We start from the raw sequence: 19,917 nt of genomic DNA on the forward strand, positions 1-19,917 counted from the left end.
AGAATTAACTTGAAGGTCTTGCTTACTGGTAATTGCACTATATATTTTGCTCTCATAGAGGCATTATGAGGAAAATTTTAATACAAAGAGCTGGGAAGTCCAGCTTTTATCTGCTGAGATGCAGTTGCAGCATTCTTCCTTTCTTTGTAACAGTTGAGGCTATCACTAGCACTTCAAACAGCATCTGATCCAAAGCCCATTAAAGAATTTCCATTGATTTCAACAGGGCTTGGAATGCAGCCACATGCAAGGAGCACCATTCTGTGCTTTCAAAGAGCATTGGTGGTATAAGCTGTAATACTGACACCAGCTCTCATGAAGTCTGAATCCTTAACATTTGGTTTTTCTTAAAATCCCTAGTTAATCCAAGCACCTCAAAAACAACAGAAAACATCCAATGCCTAAGTTTTTACTCCTCATTTTCAAAGTCAGACATGAAAACACAATCATGATAACACAGCATACAAATTTAAAATACTAAATATGAAACTCTGAAATTAGGCTCCAATAGACTCATGATTTTAAGTGGGAGCTTTGGTCAGCAACATGAGGGATGTCAGTGATACTCTTACCCTGAAGTCTTCATGGATGCAAGGAAATCACTCTAAAGTCTATAACTGGTGCATGTTTTAATTTTTAAATGTTTTCAGCTAAGATAGCCAAATCTTTCATTGAGAATTTCATTCATCCTTAATCTTAAAGCAAACCCTGAAATAAAATTACAAATTCTTTATCTATATCTTGCTTCTCTTCTATCACTGCTGATGCAGATAGTAAACACTACTTCATATGCAACATTAAATGAATACTTATTCAAAAGAATTATACCGAATACAAGGAATAACAATTGTATTTCTATGAACAAGAACAAGAAGTACTCATGGCCAATTTCCTAACACAATGTAAATACCAGTATTTGCCTAATTTCATCATTCCCAACCCAACTCGACCTTCAAATGAATGGGAGTGCCACTTGACAACTAAAAAACTTACTTTTGTTTAAAGGCAGCACTGCCATTGAAGAGGACTGGGCTCTCAGCCAGGTCTGTTTCAGGTATCAGGGAAAGATAAACAGGTCTGTAATTCTACATACCTCGTTGGCAGCTTCTCAAAGTCCACATCCAGAAACTGTTCATAGCTAGACACAAAGCTATCCAACCAGAGCTTCAGGTAATCTGGGTCTTTCTGTAAAAAGAAAGAGAACATTAGGCAATATTGCACTCAAGGTCATTCTATCAACAACTCTGTAATACTGCCACAAATAAAAAGTTTCTATTTAATGCCTTTCAACTGGGAGAAAGGAGAGAATACACATTTTTTAGAACCAAAAGAAAAAACGACCACCTGTGTACTTGGAAATGTTCAGCCACATTGTGCTGATGGGACATTTCTGCTCTATTCAATAGTTTATGCATCTCCTCTTCTTGGCACCAGTGTCAACCAAAGCATTTTAGCTTTTCCCCTCATAAACAATCTTAACTTATTCTCTAGAGTCATCCATACCAGCTTTACAAACTTACTAGAATGTGTTCTAGTCTTGACACCATAGATACTAGTACACAACACTCCTTATGGCTCATAAAATTAAGTAAGAGCCCTAACAGCAATCCTAATCACAAAATAATTTCCTTTTTGCTTCACTCATAGGTCAATATGGCAGATAATAGCAGATTAGAGACAGATGGTGTTCAGGAAAAACAATGTAGAAACTATGACTTGCATATTAGATAGCTATTAACAGATTAAAATTATATTTAAGCTTCCTATTTGTTCCCAGTAGAGCACAAAGACCGTGTTTGTGACCAGCAGTCCCTCAGGGCTAGACACTGCCCCAGGAACTAGGACAGATCCTAGACCACTGCAAACACACAGGGAAATGCTGTCAAAATATGCATTTGAGGTAGTCTTACTTTAGAAGTCAAGCTGCTTAATTTTCAAAAACAAGCTGCCAGCCCATAGCTAACATACTCCTTTGCCAGGACTGTGCAGTCTTGTTCATTAACACACATGCACATAGTCCCATTCTACACCACAAATAATTTTCAAACAGTTTTAAAATTTTTTCCTGAAGTATTTGAGATTACATATGATTTCTGAATCCACTCCATAATTTATAACATTTTGCAGAAGTTGAAAACATTTTTCTTTATCTTTTTCCCTCTTCTGTATCTCCTCCCTTTTGTTTGTTGCCTTTATACTACCACAGATGTTCCCAAATAAGATAATGTTTCCCTGTAGAGATAAGATTGAAGAGCAAACAGTGAATATCTCTAACACACACACTCTTCTGCAGCAATGTCAATGTAAAAGAAAGTCACCAAGAAAGACTGACAGAGAGTCCTGTCAGTGTAAAATAGCTACCTATGAAAGAGCCCTCCACGAGGGAAAGAAATCAAACAAAACAAAGTTTTAAAAAAACACACAAACAAAACAAAAAAACAACCTCAGAATAAAATAAACACATAAATCCAGAACCTCAAGTGGTGCAAAGCTCTTCCCAGAGCATCTTTCCACAGCACGTACAGGAGTTACAAAGCATGGGAACCCCCTTCTCATCCTAAACCTTTACCCTTCTCTATGTCCCCAAAAGCCATCCTCAACCCAAGCAAGAAGTGTCACAAATATCCAGACACAATTTACTTCACTACCACTATTAATTATATATAAAATGTGTTCAGGTACTGTGACAACAAGTGCCAAATAAAACCTTCAGCTAGATACATATCTCATCTGATTATTCAGTTCTGCTGACTTTATGGCATTTTCTTATTCATTTTTCCTTGTTGTCTTATTTTCCCTTCCTCTGTTTAATTCCTAATCTCTCCCTCCTTCATAATCTTTCTTCTCCTCATCTCTGCTTTTATTCACTTTTCAATTATTTAAGTAATCACTTCCTTTCTTTTTCTGTTAAAAATGTGTCAAAACAGCACTATGTTCTGAAAGTGTAATGTAGCCTTGTTCTCATGTTTAATATGCACTGACCTACCAAATGGTTAACTAATCTTAAACACACCTACCAATTGTTCTCAACGTGGAATTGCAAAACACAGAATGAAGGAAGCAGTTGAGATAAAGAATAATTTCAAGGTTTCCAAGATACTGCTTTAAGCTACAGAGTTTGTCAGATTATCACAAGTAGGTGAGCATAGAATACACATTTCTCAGGTTCAGACATCAAACATATTGAAAATCAACCCAAAAGTTAGACAAGAAATAAGACTTGCCTAAAAGAATGATATAGAAGTAGTAGAAGACACTGTCTTCAGACAGCCCAGCTTTTCAAAAATGTTCACATGTTCAAAGCTTTAACTTCCTTGCATTTCACAGTAAGTAATTTTAGCTCAAGCAAACTATTTCACAGGATCATAAAGACAAGAGAAACCAGGATACCACTTTAGTAATTACAACAGAGCTCAGGCTACACAGGACAAAGCAACTACAGAAGTAATGAACAGAAATGTTGCCATATCCATGTGTCCATGCCTCTGCTGAAAATGGCCATATACACGTGCAAAAACTGAACTTAAAAGAGACTTTTTCCCTGTTGAACAAACTGCTTCTTCGTTGACACGAGAAGCTTCTCCTTGAAATCCAACAAGAAATACTAGATTCATGTTTCCAAATTAAAATTTTTTGTTGACACAACTCAGGCTCATTCCTAATTGCTAACAGTAAACTTGTGTAAAAAACCTGTTTTTCTTGGTTACCATGCAAGAAGATGTGCAAATAACAACACTATCTGACTTAAAATTGCCTTAACAAAAGTCAAGGATGAGAAAAGGGGAAGGGTAGGGCAAAAGACAAAGTTATATTAAATGCCTGCTTGCTCCTTTTTAATGATACAGCCTAAATGAGTTTCAAGCTTCTTTATCTTTGAACTCCAATGCCTTTGCAAAGCTATCAGTACAGACTGGGAATAAGAGAACACTGGCAGACAAAATTTGCAAGAAATAGCACTTATACAGATGGCAAGAGTAAACCACATGTTATGAAACAGCCAGAAGTTTTTGCCTACCTGTAGAACACAGCCTGCTCAATTTGCTCTGCCACTAGAACTCCTCCTGCTCCTGGTAAAAACCAAGAACTGCTGTACTGTTTGATTATTCCTGCAGCACACAATTCAACCCAACTCCCTTCATCTCAATCCCCTGCCAGTCAATTAATAATGTAATATTCCAAGTTATTAAAATAATCAGATTTTATATCAAAATACCAGGTAGCACTACTGGTATGTGCCAGCAGAAAACAGTTTATGCAACAGTTGACTCAGAGTCAAATCTAGAGATTTCCATCACTAACTCAAAACCACCTGGACAAATTTTTTTTTAAAAAATCATGAAGGCAAAAAAGTAAACAAGGTCACTTAGCAACATGAGAAACACCAAGAAATAGATCTCCATTGTACACCAGCTAACAGAGGCATGCCTCCTTTCCAGAAATGAACAAAAATGAAGACTTGTGAAGCAAAAGTTCATTCCAGGAAAAAGTGACAAAATATTTAGCAAATGGGCTACAATTAAAATATTTCATGTAAGTTATGTCAATAATGTTAGAAACAGAAGCTATAAACAGCTTTTTAACTTCAAATGTGGCCCAGGTTTTCTTTTTTCTTTATTAGGGACCAGTCTCCTGTTGAAAGCTCCAAGAAAATCTAGATTTTACTGAAGAAGTTTTAGGAAAGGAAACTGAAAATGGTAAATGTTACCCTTGGCAAAGTATATATAAATGTCCTAAAACACAGCTAAATACATACAACCTTTCTGCCTATGTGAATCAGATGCACCTTACATTCTTCCAAACCAAAGGTATCATAGTTCAAGACAAACAGTCTTTTTACAGTGGTTTAATATTCCAAGTTCATAATAAAACCAGGCTGCAATAACAGGTACCAGCTGTTTTGTTTACACTGTGATTTTATGTATAATGCAATTATCCTACCCAGCATCTTTACCTTGAACTGAACTTTTTCTTGAGGTCAGCTGGTCCCACTTAATCTGGAGTTTAAATTGGATGGAATGAAAAATGAAAAAGAATGTATTTCTGTTAAGTCCTCCCCCCCACTCACCTTTTCAACAATCCTCTATTGTCCCACAACAGAAGTGGTAAACCATATTAAGAGCAGAACACAAATTAATCTTAATTTAACATTAATACATTTGTATTCTCCAGTGCCAGATCAACTTTCCAAGCCAGTACATGTTGCAATATGACAAATATCTGTGTTACTAGGTGTCAGAAGAGAGCATCCCATGGGATCCATGATGCTACTGAGGGCAACAAATCAATGAACTGCAGCCTCAGCTCCACCTGATTCACTGTAAATTGTGAGCTACTACATCACATCTGTGGTCCTCCTAAGGAAGCAGCAAAAACTATGGAATGTATTTCCCCTCTTTGAAAATTACTCTTTTGTTATCATTCTGCAGACAGGCAGCTGGAGGCTGTATGTCAGAAAACAGCTCCAAATTGTTTTCCGTGGTGCTGGTTGAAGATGCACTTGGAGAGCACAGTTTACAAAGCACTGTATGCTTTGGTAATACACCACAAGGCTAAACTGTGATAAACCAATGTGAGGATTGGTATTCTTTTCCAGCCTCACCACACACACTCTGCACACACGTCCTCTTAGATCAGCAAGAAATCAAGAAGGATATTTTTGATTGGTGCAGAAGCAGTAAAAGCAGGAAGAAGCTTCTAAGAGGTAATAAAATGCCTTTTACCAGTTACAACTTTTCAATTACTACAAGATAAAAAATGCTGTTTTCTGAAGCCTTAAAGTCTTCTAAGTTACAAGCCTAAGCTTTTAATTTATTTACCTGAAACCTGCCTGGCTTTTCTGCAGGCCAAATTTATGTAATTTATTTGACTAACAATTCACATATAGAAACTGCATGCCTTAAAACTTCTGGAAGATAGTTTCCCCATGGTTTGAACTCCAAGAAGGTAAAATAGAACTTCAGACAGCATTTCTTTTCATAGTGATACATGGAAACAACTAGAGTTTTAACAAAGCTATCTTAAAGTTGTCATTGTAACAAAAGTCTATGAAAAAACCACTGAAAAACAAAATAAAGAGCCCAGGAATATAAAAGTTCTTTTGTTAATAGCCACAAGTTTGCAGAAGCTAAGCTTATGCTTCTGAGCTCAGTCCATTGTAATGAAGGCCTTTGAAAGTGCTATAGCAGTCACTCACCTGCACTAATGAAAAACAAGTCCTTTGTGCCTATTAAATCAAATATAGCTCAGAGCAGCTGAAAGTGAAGGTACTTCCTTGTTCCTTCCCTTCCCTAAATACCTCTGGTTTTCATTAAAAAAATGAACAAATAACCCAACCCAGCACAATGACATACCACCCTTCAGGCCTCCATATCCCCAAGATCCTCTCAGCACAGTAAGAGTTGCTACAGCTCTTTACACTAAAAAAAAAAACAAAAAAACAAAAAAAACCCCAAAAAAACCCCAAAAAAACCAACAAACCAAAAAAACAAACACTGCCAGGCCTGAGCAGTGGAGTGTTTCTAACAGGTACTGAAAATAACCTCAAAAACCACTCCAAACCATAACACACTAAACCCATTTCCCATGAAACAGCCAGAGGAGCCAGAGGAGGGTTAGGTTGGTTGTTTTTTTTTTCTTTTCTAAAATAGTTAGTACAATGCTAGAAAGAAAAAACATTTGCTAAATAAATCATTTGTACTGGTCTCCAGTATGCACTGCAGTACTGTGACTAAATTCTGCCAACCAATTACCAAGATTCCCATGGAGTGTTAACACTTGCCATTTGGATGTATAAACTCTAGAAAGGCTGTTCTTACACGGGGTGCTCTTCACCTTCAGCACTGAACCATGTTGAGGCAAAGCCCATAGCCCAGTGGGGATCTACTCTGATGCCCTTCAGACAGGCAGGACCTTCTCTAAGGCAATGAAGGGAAAAGAAACTACACCAAAATCTACACGAGCTGGGGACAGGCTCTTGTCTCTGATACACTGAATTGTCTGGAAATTACAAGAGCCTTTTCTAGTCTCTATGGAAACTCATTAAATGAATGACAAAAAATGTTCTAATACACTCTTATTTTTCAATCTGTGCAAGAAGGTCACAATAAATGTTTGAACCACTGTAACATTTTTTATATCCATTAAGAAGCCAGGTAGTACTAGTCTTACAGCTAGTTCTCAGTTAAATGGAAACATTTTACACAAAACTGGCACTGAAGTCCTCCCAACTGAAAGCCTTCAGCCCTGTGCCTGTACATTTACCCAAGCTTTCAAACCAACACTGTTTATGTATTTATATAAAGGGTTTATTTTAGATTTAGTACTAACTTCCATTTCTACTAAGGCTTCAGGCAAAGAACTGGAAGGGCAAAGCTCAGTAGAATTTTACAGATATGTTCAGGAAGTATTAGTTGCTAAAACAAAAGCTGGATCCACCCGAGGCTCTTGGCAGGGTCACATTCCATGCTCTAAAGGCAAAAATTCCCTGCAGGGCAGTTCAGAGTCCAGCTATCAGACAAGCCCGACTCGTTGGACAAGGCAGTGGTTTGAAGCTGTTAAATTTAACATGCAGCCATCAAACAGCCAGCCGGGTCTGACTCCTGTGCTAGCACTCAGTCAACCTTCAAAGTGGATTTCAGCTTAGAAGCACAACCATAAAATCTCACTGGCACTGGCATTATCATAAATAATCCCCATCCCCAAGCATTTTATTTAAAGTAAGAACAATCCTTTGGTGTCAAGATTGAATTAGACTTACAAAATGTAACATTAGGAAACTAAACATGAAACATTGCCTTTAGATCACTGGTGAGTTTACTCATCTTTAAAATAATTGAAGTAGTCTGCATAATGCAGAATTGCAGAACACTTCTCAACACTGTTTGAAATAAACTATTCATTTGGGAATTAGAAGATTTGTGTTAAGGGAGCCCTTTCCTCTTCATGTTTTCAGACATAAAAGGCAACATTTCCAGCATGAGAACTCCTAGAAGCCTTTACTCTGCAATATGACACAGTGCCCATGCTTTTTGTGAACCTTTCATATAAAATGTCAAAATAAAACATGAAAAGCTTTATTATAGGAGCAACACCACAGACAGAACTAGTAAAAAACTTCATGATAAACCATTGTAAATTGGCATAACTGCCTTGATAAATTCAATCAATCAATTCTAATTGACTGGGGAATCAGTCAATTTTTGGGCTCAACTTTCCATTATAATCAAAATACTGATTTGTGAATCAGTGGATCCAAAAGAAGAAAAGCTCCTGGCAAGTAACTATAAATTTCCATTTTCAACATCCACACAAGCATTCTGTTCCATTTCCAGAATTAAAAGCAAAAAGGGATGGAGTGGTGATGCTTTGTTTTATAAATGGAAGCTGCAGTGAATCATGATAGAAACAACCATTTTGGGACAAGTTAAAAATTTGCTTTAGCATAGGGATTTATACCAAAATAAGCCTATAGCTGTCAATCATGATAAAATTTAGTTCAAGTTTAGTATTTTTCTTCTCTTCTCAACTTTACGTCAAGTTTAGTATTTTTCTTCTCTTCTCAAAACAAAAAATATTTTTAATCTTCTAGTATTGCCTTAAAGACAATCCAAGCAATTTATTCATTTTCCTTTTTACTTCACATCTCCAACAAAACTGGAAAAACAAAATGAAAGAATTTTCTTACTAAAATAGAAGTAAAGCCTCTACTTTTCTTTCTCTTGCCATTTTTATTATTGCTGTTGTTTTTGAATGATGATACAATCACAACCTTGTAGCTTGAAACTGGCATGTGTCTGATGCCATCCATGGGATGAATCTAATTAATGTGAACTCAGATTTTAATTTCTTCACATTTGACAGAAAGTACCACCAGGCAAGCCCCATGTACAAGTTGGTATATCCTATTTCAGCCTTCTGGAGTCCACCACACAGAATACTTATCAGGAACTTACCATACTGTAACAAATTTCCTTCTATTAACATTCAATTTTCCCACCAAATTTGGCATTGTGAACCAACTGGAAGCTGTATTTTAAGGGGAACAAGAAGCATCCTAAATAATTCAAAGATAACATGATGCCAAAAGTCTACAGTGTCAAGATTAGCCTAAATTTAATGAAAATTCAAACTATACCTTATACAAGACTTGAACTCTTAACTGCTTATAAACTCCAAATTTTGCCATTATTTGACCTGAGAAAAAGGCTGAATTTTAGCACCAACACACCCAAAGTCAGCTTTTGCCCCACTGAGTTTCTAACTTTCAATGTAGTGCAAGAGACAATACAAGTTTATCACAGACAGAAAGGAAGCAGGATGGTGCTACAACAGTGAAACATCAGCCTGTTTCACCATATCAGCAGCTAAACATTGTCTAGCTATGTCTTCCAGCAGATAACGTTGAGAACTGGAGTACAGCTTAGCAAAAAAAAGTCTTTGTTTCAAAGACAAAAGTATTTGTTTCCAAGTGTCATGTGATTATACCAAATTAAACTAAAACCAATTTCTGTATCATTAGCTATGTATTTCACTATTTGGTTTTGCCTCCTCAGTCTCACCTGGCCTTACTTAACATACTGAAGCTGAACTATGCACTGAAGGTATAATTTATGTATTGACTGGAGGGGTATAATTTAAAATCCCCAAATTCACTTTTCAAAAATACACTTTAAAAAAACTCCTCAAAAACTACAGCATAGCAGAATATGGGTTACTTGCCTAAATGCTGTTTGGCATCCACTACACTTCTGCTGGTTCAGTTTTTAAATGATCAGCACAATTAACTAGAGCCACATATCTGTAAATAATACACTTGTTTTCTATACCCTGCTTTACTCCCAAGAGCTTTACCCACTCACTATGTATTTAACATCACTTATTCCCATTGCTTACTAAAAGCAAATGTAAGCCTCAATCATAAATTGGATTATGCTTTAAATATCAGAGAATGCATCAACACACACAAACATCTTACCAGCACAGAGAACTCACAGCTAATGTTTAGATTTGCAGATACTTGGAGAAGCCTGAGATACCAAACTTAAGACAGGGTTTATGAGGAGAATAATCAAATACAGTTTTCATTTCTTGGTGCTCCCTGTCATCTCTCCCATTGTCCTCCACTGCAACCTCCCATTTAGTAGAAGATAAATTGGAAAAGTTAGACTTGAGCAAGTTGGTGTTTTTTTAAAGAAAAAAGGTGCTTATCGGTACTGGTGAGATGTGCATGTTTTGATGTTTGCTCCCCTACTCACATACAATTCTTTCAGCAAGAAAAGCTCAGTAATTAGAGAAGCTCTTCTCTCTCCTACAGCAGCTGTTTAACCTTTCTGAAGCCTGTAAATATTTTAAAAGTGTCTACTGACAACAGTTGGATTCAGGCCTCCTTGCTCCAATAGCAAGCCTTTCTCTCATTTCAGAATCAGCACAAACATAGTGCATATTTGAGTTGATTTGGCAATATTCTCTTACCAGGACACACGTCATCCCCAAAGCTGCCCAGCTGACCAAGTTAAAAGAGCTGTAACTCAGACACACACAACAATGCAGGGTTTGTTAATTTCTCTCTATATTAGAGCATCATATATAGAACCAGAAGCCTGTGCTCGTAGCTTTGTGATATATCATTCCATTTAAGAGACACTCAATTCTTTCACATCAATAAAAGCTTGATCTGAATTATTATTTGTTGGCATGTTCAGAACTGGATGTTTCTTACTGGTTCTGTAAAGTGCTGATCCACAAACCCACAGGCATGTGGAAATTCTAACTTCATGTTGGACTCCACTAAAACCCTGAATCTCACATCAAAAACACCAACAAATCTCAGACTCTACTTTGTCCAGCAGTAGCAGCTACATATATGCACTGCTACTTGTATGATAGAATGAGCAACAAGAATTTCTTCATAGCTTGTAAAAACCTTATGGTTTTCTTACATCTTTGCCTGTTTAGATTTAGCTGCTGCCTCACTGCAACCTGAAATCTGCATTCTCTGTGTCAGTCTCTGTTCTGTGTCTGAACAACTACCAGCACAAGGTCACCCTGGCCTATAATTAAGGAAGGAAACAGCCACTCCAGAGACTGATGGCTCATATACTGATGTCAGCTATTTATATGAGAAGTTCTATATTTGTAAATATCAGAATTATGTTAGTTCTTGGACTAGGAGACAGCTCTTTAAATAGCAGTTAATTCAGAATTAGACCAACTGTTAATTCAGAAGACCAACTGTTATCTCTATCCATTCTTAGTTCAGCCTCTTGAATAGAGACAGAACAAAGATATTTTTGTCACCACATGGCCACAAGTGACTTGTGACATGTTCTTCAAGTTACACTCCCTAGGAACAAAGAAATTTACTTAAAACAATCTACAGAAAAGATATCTTACACAGCAATTCCTTATAAGACTTCACTAGTTTCAGCAGAGGCATGAATTTACATGACAGTGAATTCCTAAAAACTACTTTTACTGAGCACTTGGTTTGCTCAAATTCATCTAACTGTAAGCTGAATAATTCTTTATCAAATCTAACAAAGGCAACATATAGCAATGTGATCTGCATCACTGACAAGTCAGCAACTGCACAAGAAGGAAGACAAGGGCAAGCCAAGCCAGGATGAGATCACATTTGGGATGCCATGGCCAGTGTTTCACATGGGGCTTACAATTCAACGTCAATGATTATTATATTCTTGTTGAATTACATGCTTCTCATCACAGCAAAGCATAATTTGGCTAAAGGCACATTTATTTGAGAAACAATGTTACAATATTAAATGAGACGATATTTATAATACAAAGATATCCCTCACTGTGCCAGAGAGGAAACTACAATTGTAGTGTATTATCTCAATGCAATCAGATTTTGTAAAAACAAATGAGAGGTGCAGCACAAGGTGAGAAAGCACATTTGAGATAACAGTTTATGCACAGGTTCTGCTGCTCTTAACACAGCAAGGGACGTGGCTGTCTCAGCTCTCTGCGTTAGTAAAGACCACATCATTATGATCAGCTAACACACAAAGTCCTGACTGTATCAATGACACCAAGGCTGAACATTCCCTCTTGAAATGAGAAGCACAGGTTCCAAACTGAGTGAAGAACATTCACAGCTTTCCTTTGAAATCATTGTTTCATGTCACAGGAAAAGGTAGTGTTTAAATGAAATCAGGGCTATATTCAAGACAAGAGTGTAAGAAAAAGCTCAGAACCATTGTAGTATCATGAAAACTGATGTGAATATGGCAGTTAAGTGCTTCCATTAATGCCTTTGAAATCCCTTTTGAAGGCAACTAGGATCTCTTATTTTCACAGATTAGAAAAAAATCTCCATATAAAAGGCTATCTGAACACTTTCTGAACAAAATCCAAAATATCAGAAATCCTGACATGCTTTATGTCTGAAATACCTAACAGAACAACTGGAGGTGAACTACATATACTTAAAATCTTACAGATAGGACAGAGGTTGAATCTCTTTAATTTGAATCTGCAGCAAAAGTTACTTCAGAGGATTATGAAACAGAAATAAATTTTCTATACTGATATATAATTAATATCTAATAAAAAGATAGTCAACCAATATTACAATAGTAACAGCAACATTACCATAGTAATCTTGCAGCCATGACAGTCTAATGTTACTAGACAAAACTGGTAGATTAGCTCTGTCACAAACCCAAAGAAGTCACAGACACACATGGAAGCATGTCCTTCTACCTCATGGAGCTCTACTCCTGCTGTACACTTACATTAGTAAAGCATTTTCAGCTATCTGCTCTATGTGCACTTACATAAGGAGTGTTCCATGCTCCTCTGTAGGTTATTGAAGGCTTTTAACTATCAGTCTACTGGAAAAAAAATGTTTCTATCTCTTGTACACAATTCAATTACCTTAAAATGCTCATTCCAACATTTGGATGGGAAGACAGCAGTTCACAGTCATATCAATATTTGAGTAAAGGCGTTGTACAGTAACAGTTCACTGAACAGAAAAACATCCCCCAACCACTAAAATCATTTCAAACTGAAAATCATCAGGAAGTTACATCCTTAACAAGGCACTCTATGCAGAAACTTTAACGAATTGAAAAAAGAAAAAGAAAAAAACCAAAACCAACAAAATACTCAAGACAAAAACAGATTTAGGCTGTGAATAATACAACATGGTAACAACCCCAGTGACTTGAATCTAAATTTTACTAAATCTAAAGAAGTTTTAAACTGCTTCCATGCAACATCAGAAGCACTGTAAATCAAATGTGGCTACTACTTTAATCTGTAACAGCCGACTGCAATCTGTAGCTTTTAGGGAAACAGAAGGAGAAAAAAAATCCAAAACCAAATCCCACCCTTAGATTAGAAACTGTGAAATGAAAACAATTGAATACCAACTAAAACCAAACTCTTGCAGACACCCAAATATTACCTTTTAAAAAAATTTTAAAATATTTTAAAAAACCACAAACAAGCAAAAAAATCCCACCACAACAACAAAAAAAACCCCAGAAAAATTAAACCACCTCATACATGGTGTCTTCCAAAGACTGCTCCTGCAAAGGCCCTGCTTAATGCTGCTATCTGCCCATATCTCAAATTCTTCAACTGCACAAGAAGCAATGAAAATGGAGAAATGCCTTCCTAATGTTACTTTGCACAAAACTAATCGTTGCAACTGACACCTGATGCTGCCAGAGATGTCAAGGAATCACAAAGAACAAAAGTCACGACCCAGGATAGATGGTAAGATGGTGACACAGCATTCTGTAGCACTTGAAAGCTGTGAAAAGCCTTGCTGCTTTAGCAGAGGGTGCTGTATTTAAAAGATTATCACGAAGGACCCGATTATCAAAAGACAAGACCATTAGCAACAGTCTGAAGCATCACAAAGGAGTAGCTTGGATTTCACTGTCTCTGTAGCTAACAAGGCTGCAAAAGCTAAAGCCACGTATTTGGGATTGTGGCACAATAAATAGGAATTTATCGTGCCTTACTCAACTGTCACTCCCCAGCCATTTTCTAGTTTGAAGAATTTGCCTAGCTTTATTTCCCAGGATGTCATTCAGGGACAGCCACTGCAGTGCAACAAACTGCACTTCACTGGGCAGGTATAAACACTTCACTCCCAGCTATAAACAACTTCTCTCTAAACCACTATATCCTATCACTGCTAATTATTGCTACACCTTCCCCTTCTGCTAAATGCTCTGAGAAGAACAAAGCACAATATACAGATGTTTCCAAGTGGACTGAATAAACTAATTTACTTTAAGGCCTCCCACATTTTACATCCCAAGATGGAGACATAACTTCTTCATCTGCTTTTAACTTCACCAAGTTTAATACTCTAATTCTGGATGCATGCCTCAAGCACAATATGATATCATTTTAACCTGAACCAGTTGAGAGATATGGAAAAAAACTGTTTTGTGCTTAACACTTCTTGAAAAAGTGAAGACTCCGTTTTTTGGATCACTACAATTGTCCTCATATGTTGAAGACACTCCATTTTAATTTTAAAATACATGGTTTGTTACTTAGGAACAAGCCCTTATCAACAAACAAATTCATTTAATCGTGCCTTTAATATATGGGTCTGAAAGAAAAAAAGGTCAAAAAAGTCACTGACAGCTAATGAGGAGACTGAACATATGAAAAGATTATTTATTTCAAACAGCTCATCCTCTACCACCTGAGAGCTGAGTAAACTGTGGGCATATCATTCCCATAAAGAAACTGAACATCCCCTAAGTGATCTAAACTACACATTTTAAATAGCACTCCTTCATGCAAACTTCCTGCCATGAACAACATGGAGACAGATAGCATACAATCTGAATGAAAGGTTCCAGCAAAGGGGGAGTAAGTCCAAGACAGACAGAAGAATATTTTAAACAAGGGAGGAAAGAGCCAAAGAACAGCCAATCAAAGAAATTCAGAACTTGGCTCATCTCTGCTGCCTTAGCGTCTCCCAAAGCTGAGTCAAGTCTGGATTCTCTGAATGTATTCCAAGTGCATTTGTTCCTCTCACATCGATGAACTCACTGGCAAAACATCCATCTTCTCCAGTGCTACTCCACTTCCTACTGCCATTATCATTACTACACTGTTTAAAAGGCAAGGTCCAACCCAGCAGATCACCCACACGGGGAGCAGTAAGAACTGGTACCACGCTGGTATGCTTGCACTAGGTTTAACAACGTGTAGAGGATTAAGGCGGTACAAAAATTAGGAAACAGTACAATTAAGACAAGTACTTCGTGCACTTGTGTTAAATGGTCTGTACTTAACATCTCACATTCTCTAGAAATGAGGTGGGAAGAACAAGCGAAGGACTGTTCTACCCTTAATGTCCTACTGGATTGGAGACTTAAAGAAACCGAAATACAAACGAAGCATGAGACTGCAAAAACGCAAAACAAACCCAGAGAATAAGGCCATCAAAAGCTACCCTTGCCACTGAGCTCCTGTATGACAGTAGATCAGTCCTTTCCTCCACCTTTACAGCTGTTTTCTGTATGCTACTTATTTTACAGCCACCTATTCCGATAATCTGCAATCCAATTTCTCTACATACTCGGCACACCCGGCAGCAATTAGGATATGGGCTTTAAACACATTAATTGCTTTACACTATAAAATGCAAATGGAGGCAGGACAGCATTTTTGCATTATTTCTGCCAGGTGAAGGAAATTCATTACTAATGGAGTATGTAGATATTATGGCAATAGCCAGCAAAGGCAGACTCTGGAGCAACTTAACAAATCTGCTCTTTGGGAAGGATTTTGCTAAAAAAGTTTAAATAAAATTGAAGCTGTTCAGAAATCAGTAAGTAAAAAGCTAAATACTAGGCAGTACTTAATTAAATTAATACAGTACAGCTTAATTGCTACAAAACGAAGAATTATGTAAACGTGTGCATTTACATAGTTAAAATACATAGCTACAATAACTGCTTAAACTGACCCACGAACACTGCAATTCTCAAACATAAAAAAGACCAACTTGAACAGCAAACCATGGGATGAGGCTGTAAACAGTCTAAGGAGTGCAATTACATCCCTTCAGAGGCTAATCATGTCTATGCAATTTCCAAGAAAAAAGATGTTACAGTTTAAATAACTGACTACCAAACAAGAGAGGATAAAAGCAAACAAACACAAATATTTACCTTATTGCAGTAAAGCATCCAAAGCTCATACAGTCTCTCTCGGGATGCCATTCCTCCCCTTCCTCTTCCCGTCGATCCCAGCTACTTTTACCTTCAAGATCCTACCATGCTCAGTTCCCAGGTGCTTCTTCCACAGTTTTACTTTATTGTTATTTATATCATAACCCGAGAAGAAGCCAAGTAACAGAATCTCAGTCTCTCCTTTTCGAGTAAACAACGAGGTGCAACACAAGCAACTGCAGACAAGTGTCAAGCATGTCCGCTCTTCGCCAGCGCCGCTTCGGTTTTAATCTCTGAAAGTGAAAACATACCCTTCAGGCCTTTGGTGGAGGGAGGAAAGCAAATCCGCACTTAAAGCCCACAGACAACCTGGGGATTGGGGCGGCGGCAGGTCGCACCGCTTTGCTCCCTGTCACTATTGCCGCTGACGGAGAGCTCTGCCGTTCAGTGTTCGCGGCGCTTGCTCGCTTTGGCGGGGGGGGGAAGCCGCAGGGCTGCCGAGCGGCGGCGCCGGAGCCGCGGGTACGGCCGCTCCCGGCCCGGCAGTGACAGCCACCGCCACCGCCCTTCTGTCCCGGGCTCCTCGGCCGCTCCGGACCCCGGCGGGCCCCACAGGCCAGCGGCTGCCGGGCAGAGCCGCGGGGCGCGGGAGGAGCCCCGCGCTGCGCCGCCGCCCGCTCCCGGCCGGGACCGGCCGCCCCGCGCCGCCACCTACCGCGCCCCGGCCTCCCCCAGCTCCCGCCGCGCTGCCGCGGCCTCTCCCGCAGCCTACCCGGGCCGCGGCGAGTGGCGGCCGGGCAGGAGGGGCCGAGCCTCGCCACATCGCCCGCCCCGCCCGCGCTCCCGCACACGCCCCGGGCCGCCGCCGAGGGGCGGAGAAGCCGCGGGCGCCATCTTGGCAGCGGGCAAGGGCAGTGCCCGCCCGGGGCAGCGGGCGCAGGGGCAGAGCCCCGGCGGAGAAGGCGATCCGCAGCCTGCGGCGCCTCGCCCACAGAGCCGGCGGTTCGTGCCCGGCCTGCGCCCCTCGGCCGCACCAGGAGCGTGCCCGTAAAGAATCAGCATCCCCATCCTGAGCACCTCAGGAAACCTCTGCACTGCTTTTCTTCATAACTTAATAAAGGATACCAAGCACATACGCCCGTTTTACATACGCTCCGGAGAGGCCTACCAGCATAGCCTGCGGAGCATGGATATATCAATACATCCAACCTGCTGCCCCTGTATGCAGCCCCCTACCTTGTATGCAGAGTTTGCGTAGGACTAAGGAACCAAAGTTAGATTTCCAAAGGAGAAATGCAAAGACATCCCTCAGCTTGCGAGTGGCGCTGCCCAAGCACACCGGCCTGTGCTGACACACAGCCGAGGCACCACACTCCAGTGAAGGACCTTCCTCCTGCTCCTTCAATAACAGGATCTGCTTGGCATGACTCCCCAGGGAATGGGCTTCTCTCCGTGTCCTCCTGCTCCCTTGGACAGTGAGGCTGGAAGTTAATATTGTATCAGACTCCAAAGCAGGGAGGAGGCAGTTTTAAGGAGACATGGGGCATCTCTCTAGCTTGCTGGGAGAATCACAGACCTGCAGCTTTTGGCCACAGCCCTGGTCCTTCTGCCACTGGATCATCTCTTCACTTGGGTTCCTACAGCTTCATGCAATAAAGCATTGTCATTCATTACATAGTTGATTACTTTCAGGGTATTTTCACATATTTGCAATAATTTAATACAAGGTTTGGAAATCCTTTGCAAAGGAATTCATTCTGCAACATCATTGTAGCGTCTGCTACATTAATTTTTTCTAGGGATGGATAAGTATCACCAAGAGCCCAAAGACAGATTAAGATACATTCCTGCAACAAGCCTTTACATATTTGTCTTGTTTTTAGAATATCAGTGAAGTTTCCCTGGAGAAATTCAAGAGCTAATCTGTGCTCAATGTTGTTTCATGTGGATCACCACTGTGGGAGTGGTAGAAGTATCTTTTACTGCAATATCTAAACATAGTATCTAGCACGGATGGAGGGACACTGACAAAAATGAGCCTGTAAAATTATTTTTAGTTGTGTGATACATGTGCTCTGATACTTGATGCTAACCACAATATTCTGCTGCCTTTAGGATGTAAGATCATTTTTTCCATCAAGAAAAAAATAGGAGCTTAGAGTCTAACTGTCCCCAGAGCAGGATCTGCTGAGTTTAAACCACCCTGGACCCCCTTTGGTGAAATGTGTCTAGGAAAAAAGAGAGCCTGCCTCCTCCCTGAGAGATTTACCTCAGGGCTTGAGTTACTGCTGGGAGCTCCTCCCTAACAGCCAACCTGCATCACCTTTCTAGCAATGCAAACCACTGTTATTAGACCCTTCTGAAGTAATTTGATAAAAGGAAGCTCTTTCTTAGCAGGTCTTTTGAGTTACAAACTCTTATCACATTTTTTAGACTAAACAACAGCTTATTTCAAATTTCTCTTACAATTTGCTCCCTTTGAAGAAGTCAGGCCCTAGCAAAGCCATGTAAAAGTCCCAATCCTCCCTTCAGATATTGCTCTGATTTTTTGCATTACAGACTCCTGTAAGAGCAGCTGCTCCTACACACCAGTCCTGCAAGAGCCTTCAATGAAGCAATAAAAAGCCTTCCTCTGACAGAAATGGGAGACTCCTCCCTGGCTAAGTGCGGCCACCCCCGTAATTCGGATGCTCCCAGACTATAAAGCAGCCATTTTCCACTCTGCTGGAGTTGTAGCAATGTAGTTATTTTAGTGGGCCTAGGCAATCAGTGCTGCTTGTGTAGGCAGTTCTTGCCTTATATAGGTGCTCTAGATGGAAACTAAAGCATTTGTGATTTGCAACAGAACAGTCTGTTCCTGTGTCATTCAGGGTGAGTGGTCTCCTGGTCTGACCTTCTAGAGGTTTTCCTAAGCCAGGAAGCTCCCTGTAAAGTTGTTGAGGTGGCTTTGGGGTGTCTGCATCAGTGGGTGTGTGTCAAGTTTAGTCTTTCCCTGTACAGACAGACATTTAGTATTTGCTATGAGTTTTTTCTTATATAGATATATGGGCAATAATGGGAGAGGTCAGTGGAAAAAGGTGGGTTACAGGTTTGTTTCTTCAGGTGGAGTATAATTCTAGGTGAATTTATATTTCAGTGTACTTACTTACACGAATACTCAGCAAATGATATGGAAATCAAAGAATGGAGGAAGGTGTAAAGAGAAGCCTTGCCAGCTATGGATGGGTATAGTAGAGGAAATGCATTTGAATATGTGTATAGAGGCTTTGCCCCAGAGGTCCCGGTTGCCCTCGATGGACTGCAGCTGCGATGTCCTTAATTGGGCTGCAGCTGTAACTGATGAAGATGACTGGGATAAAAGGGGGCGGGTAAGCCAGTCGGGGAGAGCCTTGGAGGAGCCCTGACCTGAGAGAGAACAGTGTGCAGAAGAAGGAGTCAGTGAAGATCTGCAGCCATGAGAATACATCAGAGAGGTATGGACTTTGGAAATCTAATAACAACAATATGGGACTCTAGAAATAATAGAAGAACAACAAGTGGTGATCCCAACGTGATAGTTAGCAGAGCATAAGACAGCCGAGAGCTGTGGCGGCTGAGAGCTGCGGTGGTTGCTAGCAGAAGATAAGACAGCCGAGAGCTGTGGCGGCCAAGAGCTGCGACAACATAAGACAGCCGAGAGCTGTGGCAGCCATGAGAATACATCAGAGAGGTATGGACTTTAGAAATCTAATAACAACAAGAT

The 19,917-nt window shown here is 39.7% G+C and overlaps 1 protein-coding gene across 8 annotated transcripts in view; it reads right to left on the bottom strand.

The window, feature by feature from the left end:
- NBEAL1 (neurobeachin like 1) overlaps positions 1-17,103 on the bottom strand; it is an 80,156-nt gene extending 63,053 nt beyond the window's left edge. The window contains exons 1-3 of one of the 8 annotated variants that reach the window (XR_011680357.1): positions 16,891-17,046; positions 16,176-16,468; positions 1,094-1,185 (exon numbers count right to left, since the gene is read on the bottom strand). Coding sequence is in view for 7 of the 8 variants with exons in the window: in XM_071434771.1 (XP_071290872.1) it covers positions 1,094-1,185; positions 16,176-16,226 (143 nt within the window). In the remaining variant the exon portion in view is untranslated. Of the gene's footprint in view, positions 1-1,093; positions 1,186-16,175; positions 16,469-16,573; positions 16,819-16,890 lie in introns of those variants that run through there. The other 7 variants (XM_071434771.1, XM_071434774.1, XM_071434768.1 and 4 more) reach the window with 7 other exon arrangements.
- Positions 17,104-19,917: the final 2,814 nt, after the last annotated feature.

Source organism: Agelaius tricolor, unplaced genomic scaffold, assembly GCF_023055355.1.
Source record: "Agelaius tricolor isolate 1412-34295 unplaced genomic scaffold, bAgeTri1.0.p SCAF_10, whole genome shotgun sequence".
In the NCBI taxonomy this organism is placed as follows: Eukaryota; Metazoa; Chordata; class Aves; order Passeriformes; family Icteridae; genus Agelaius; species Agelaius tricolor.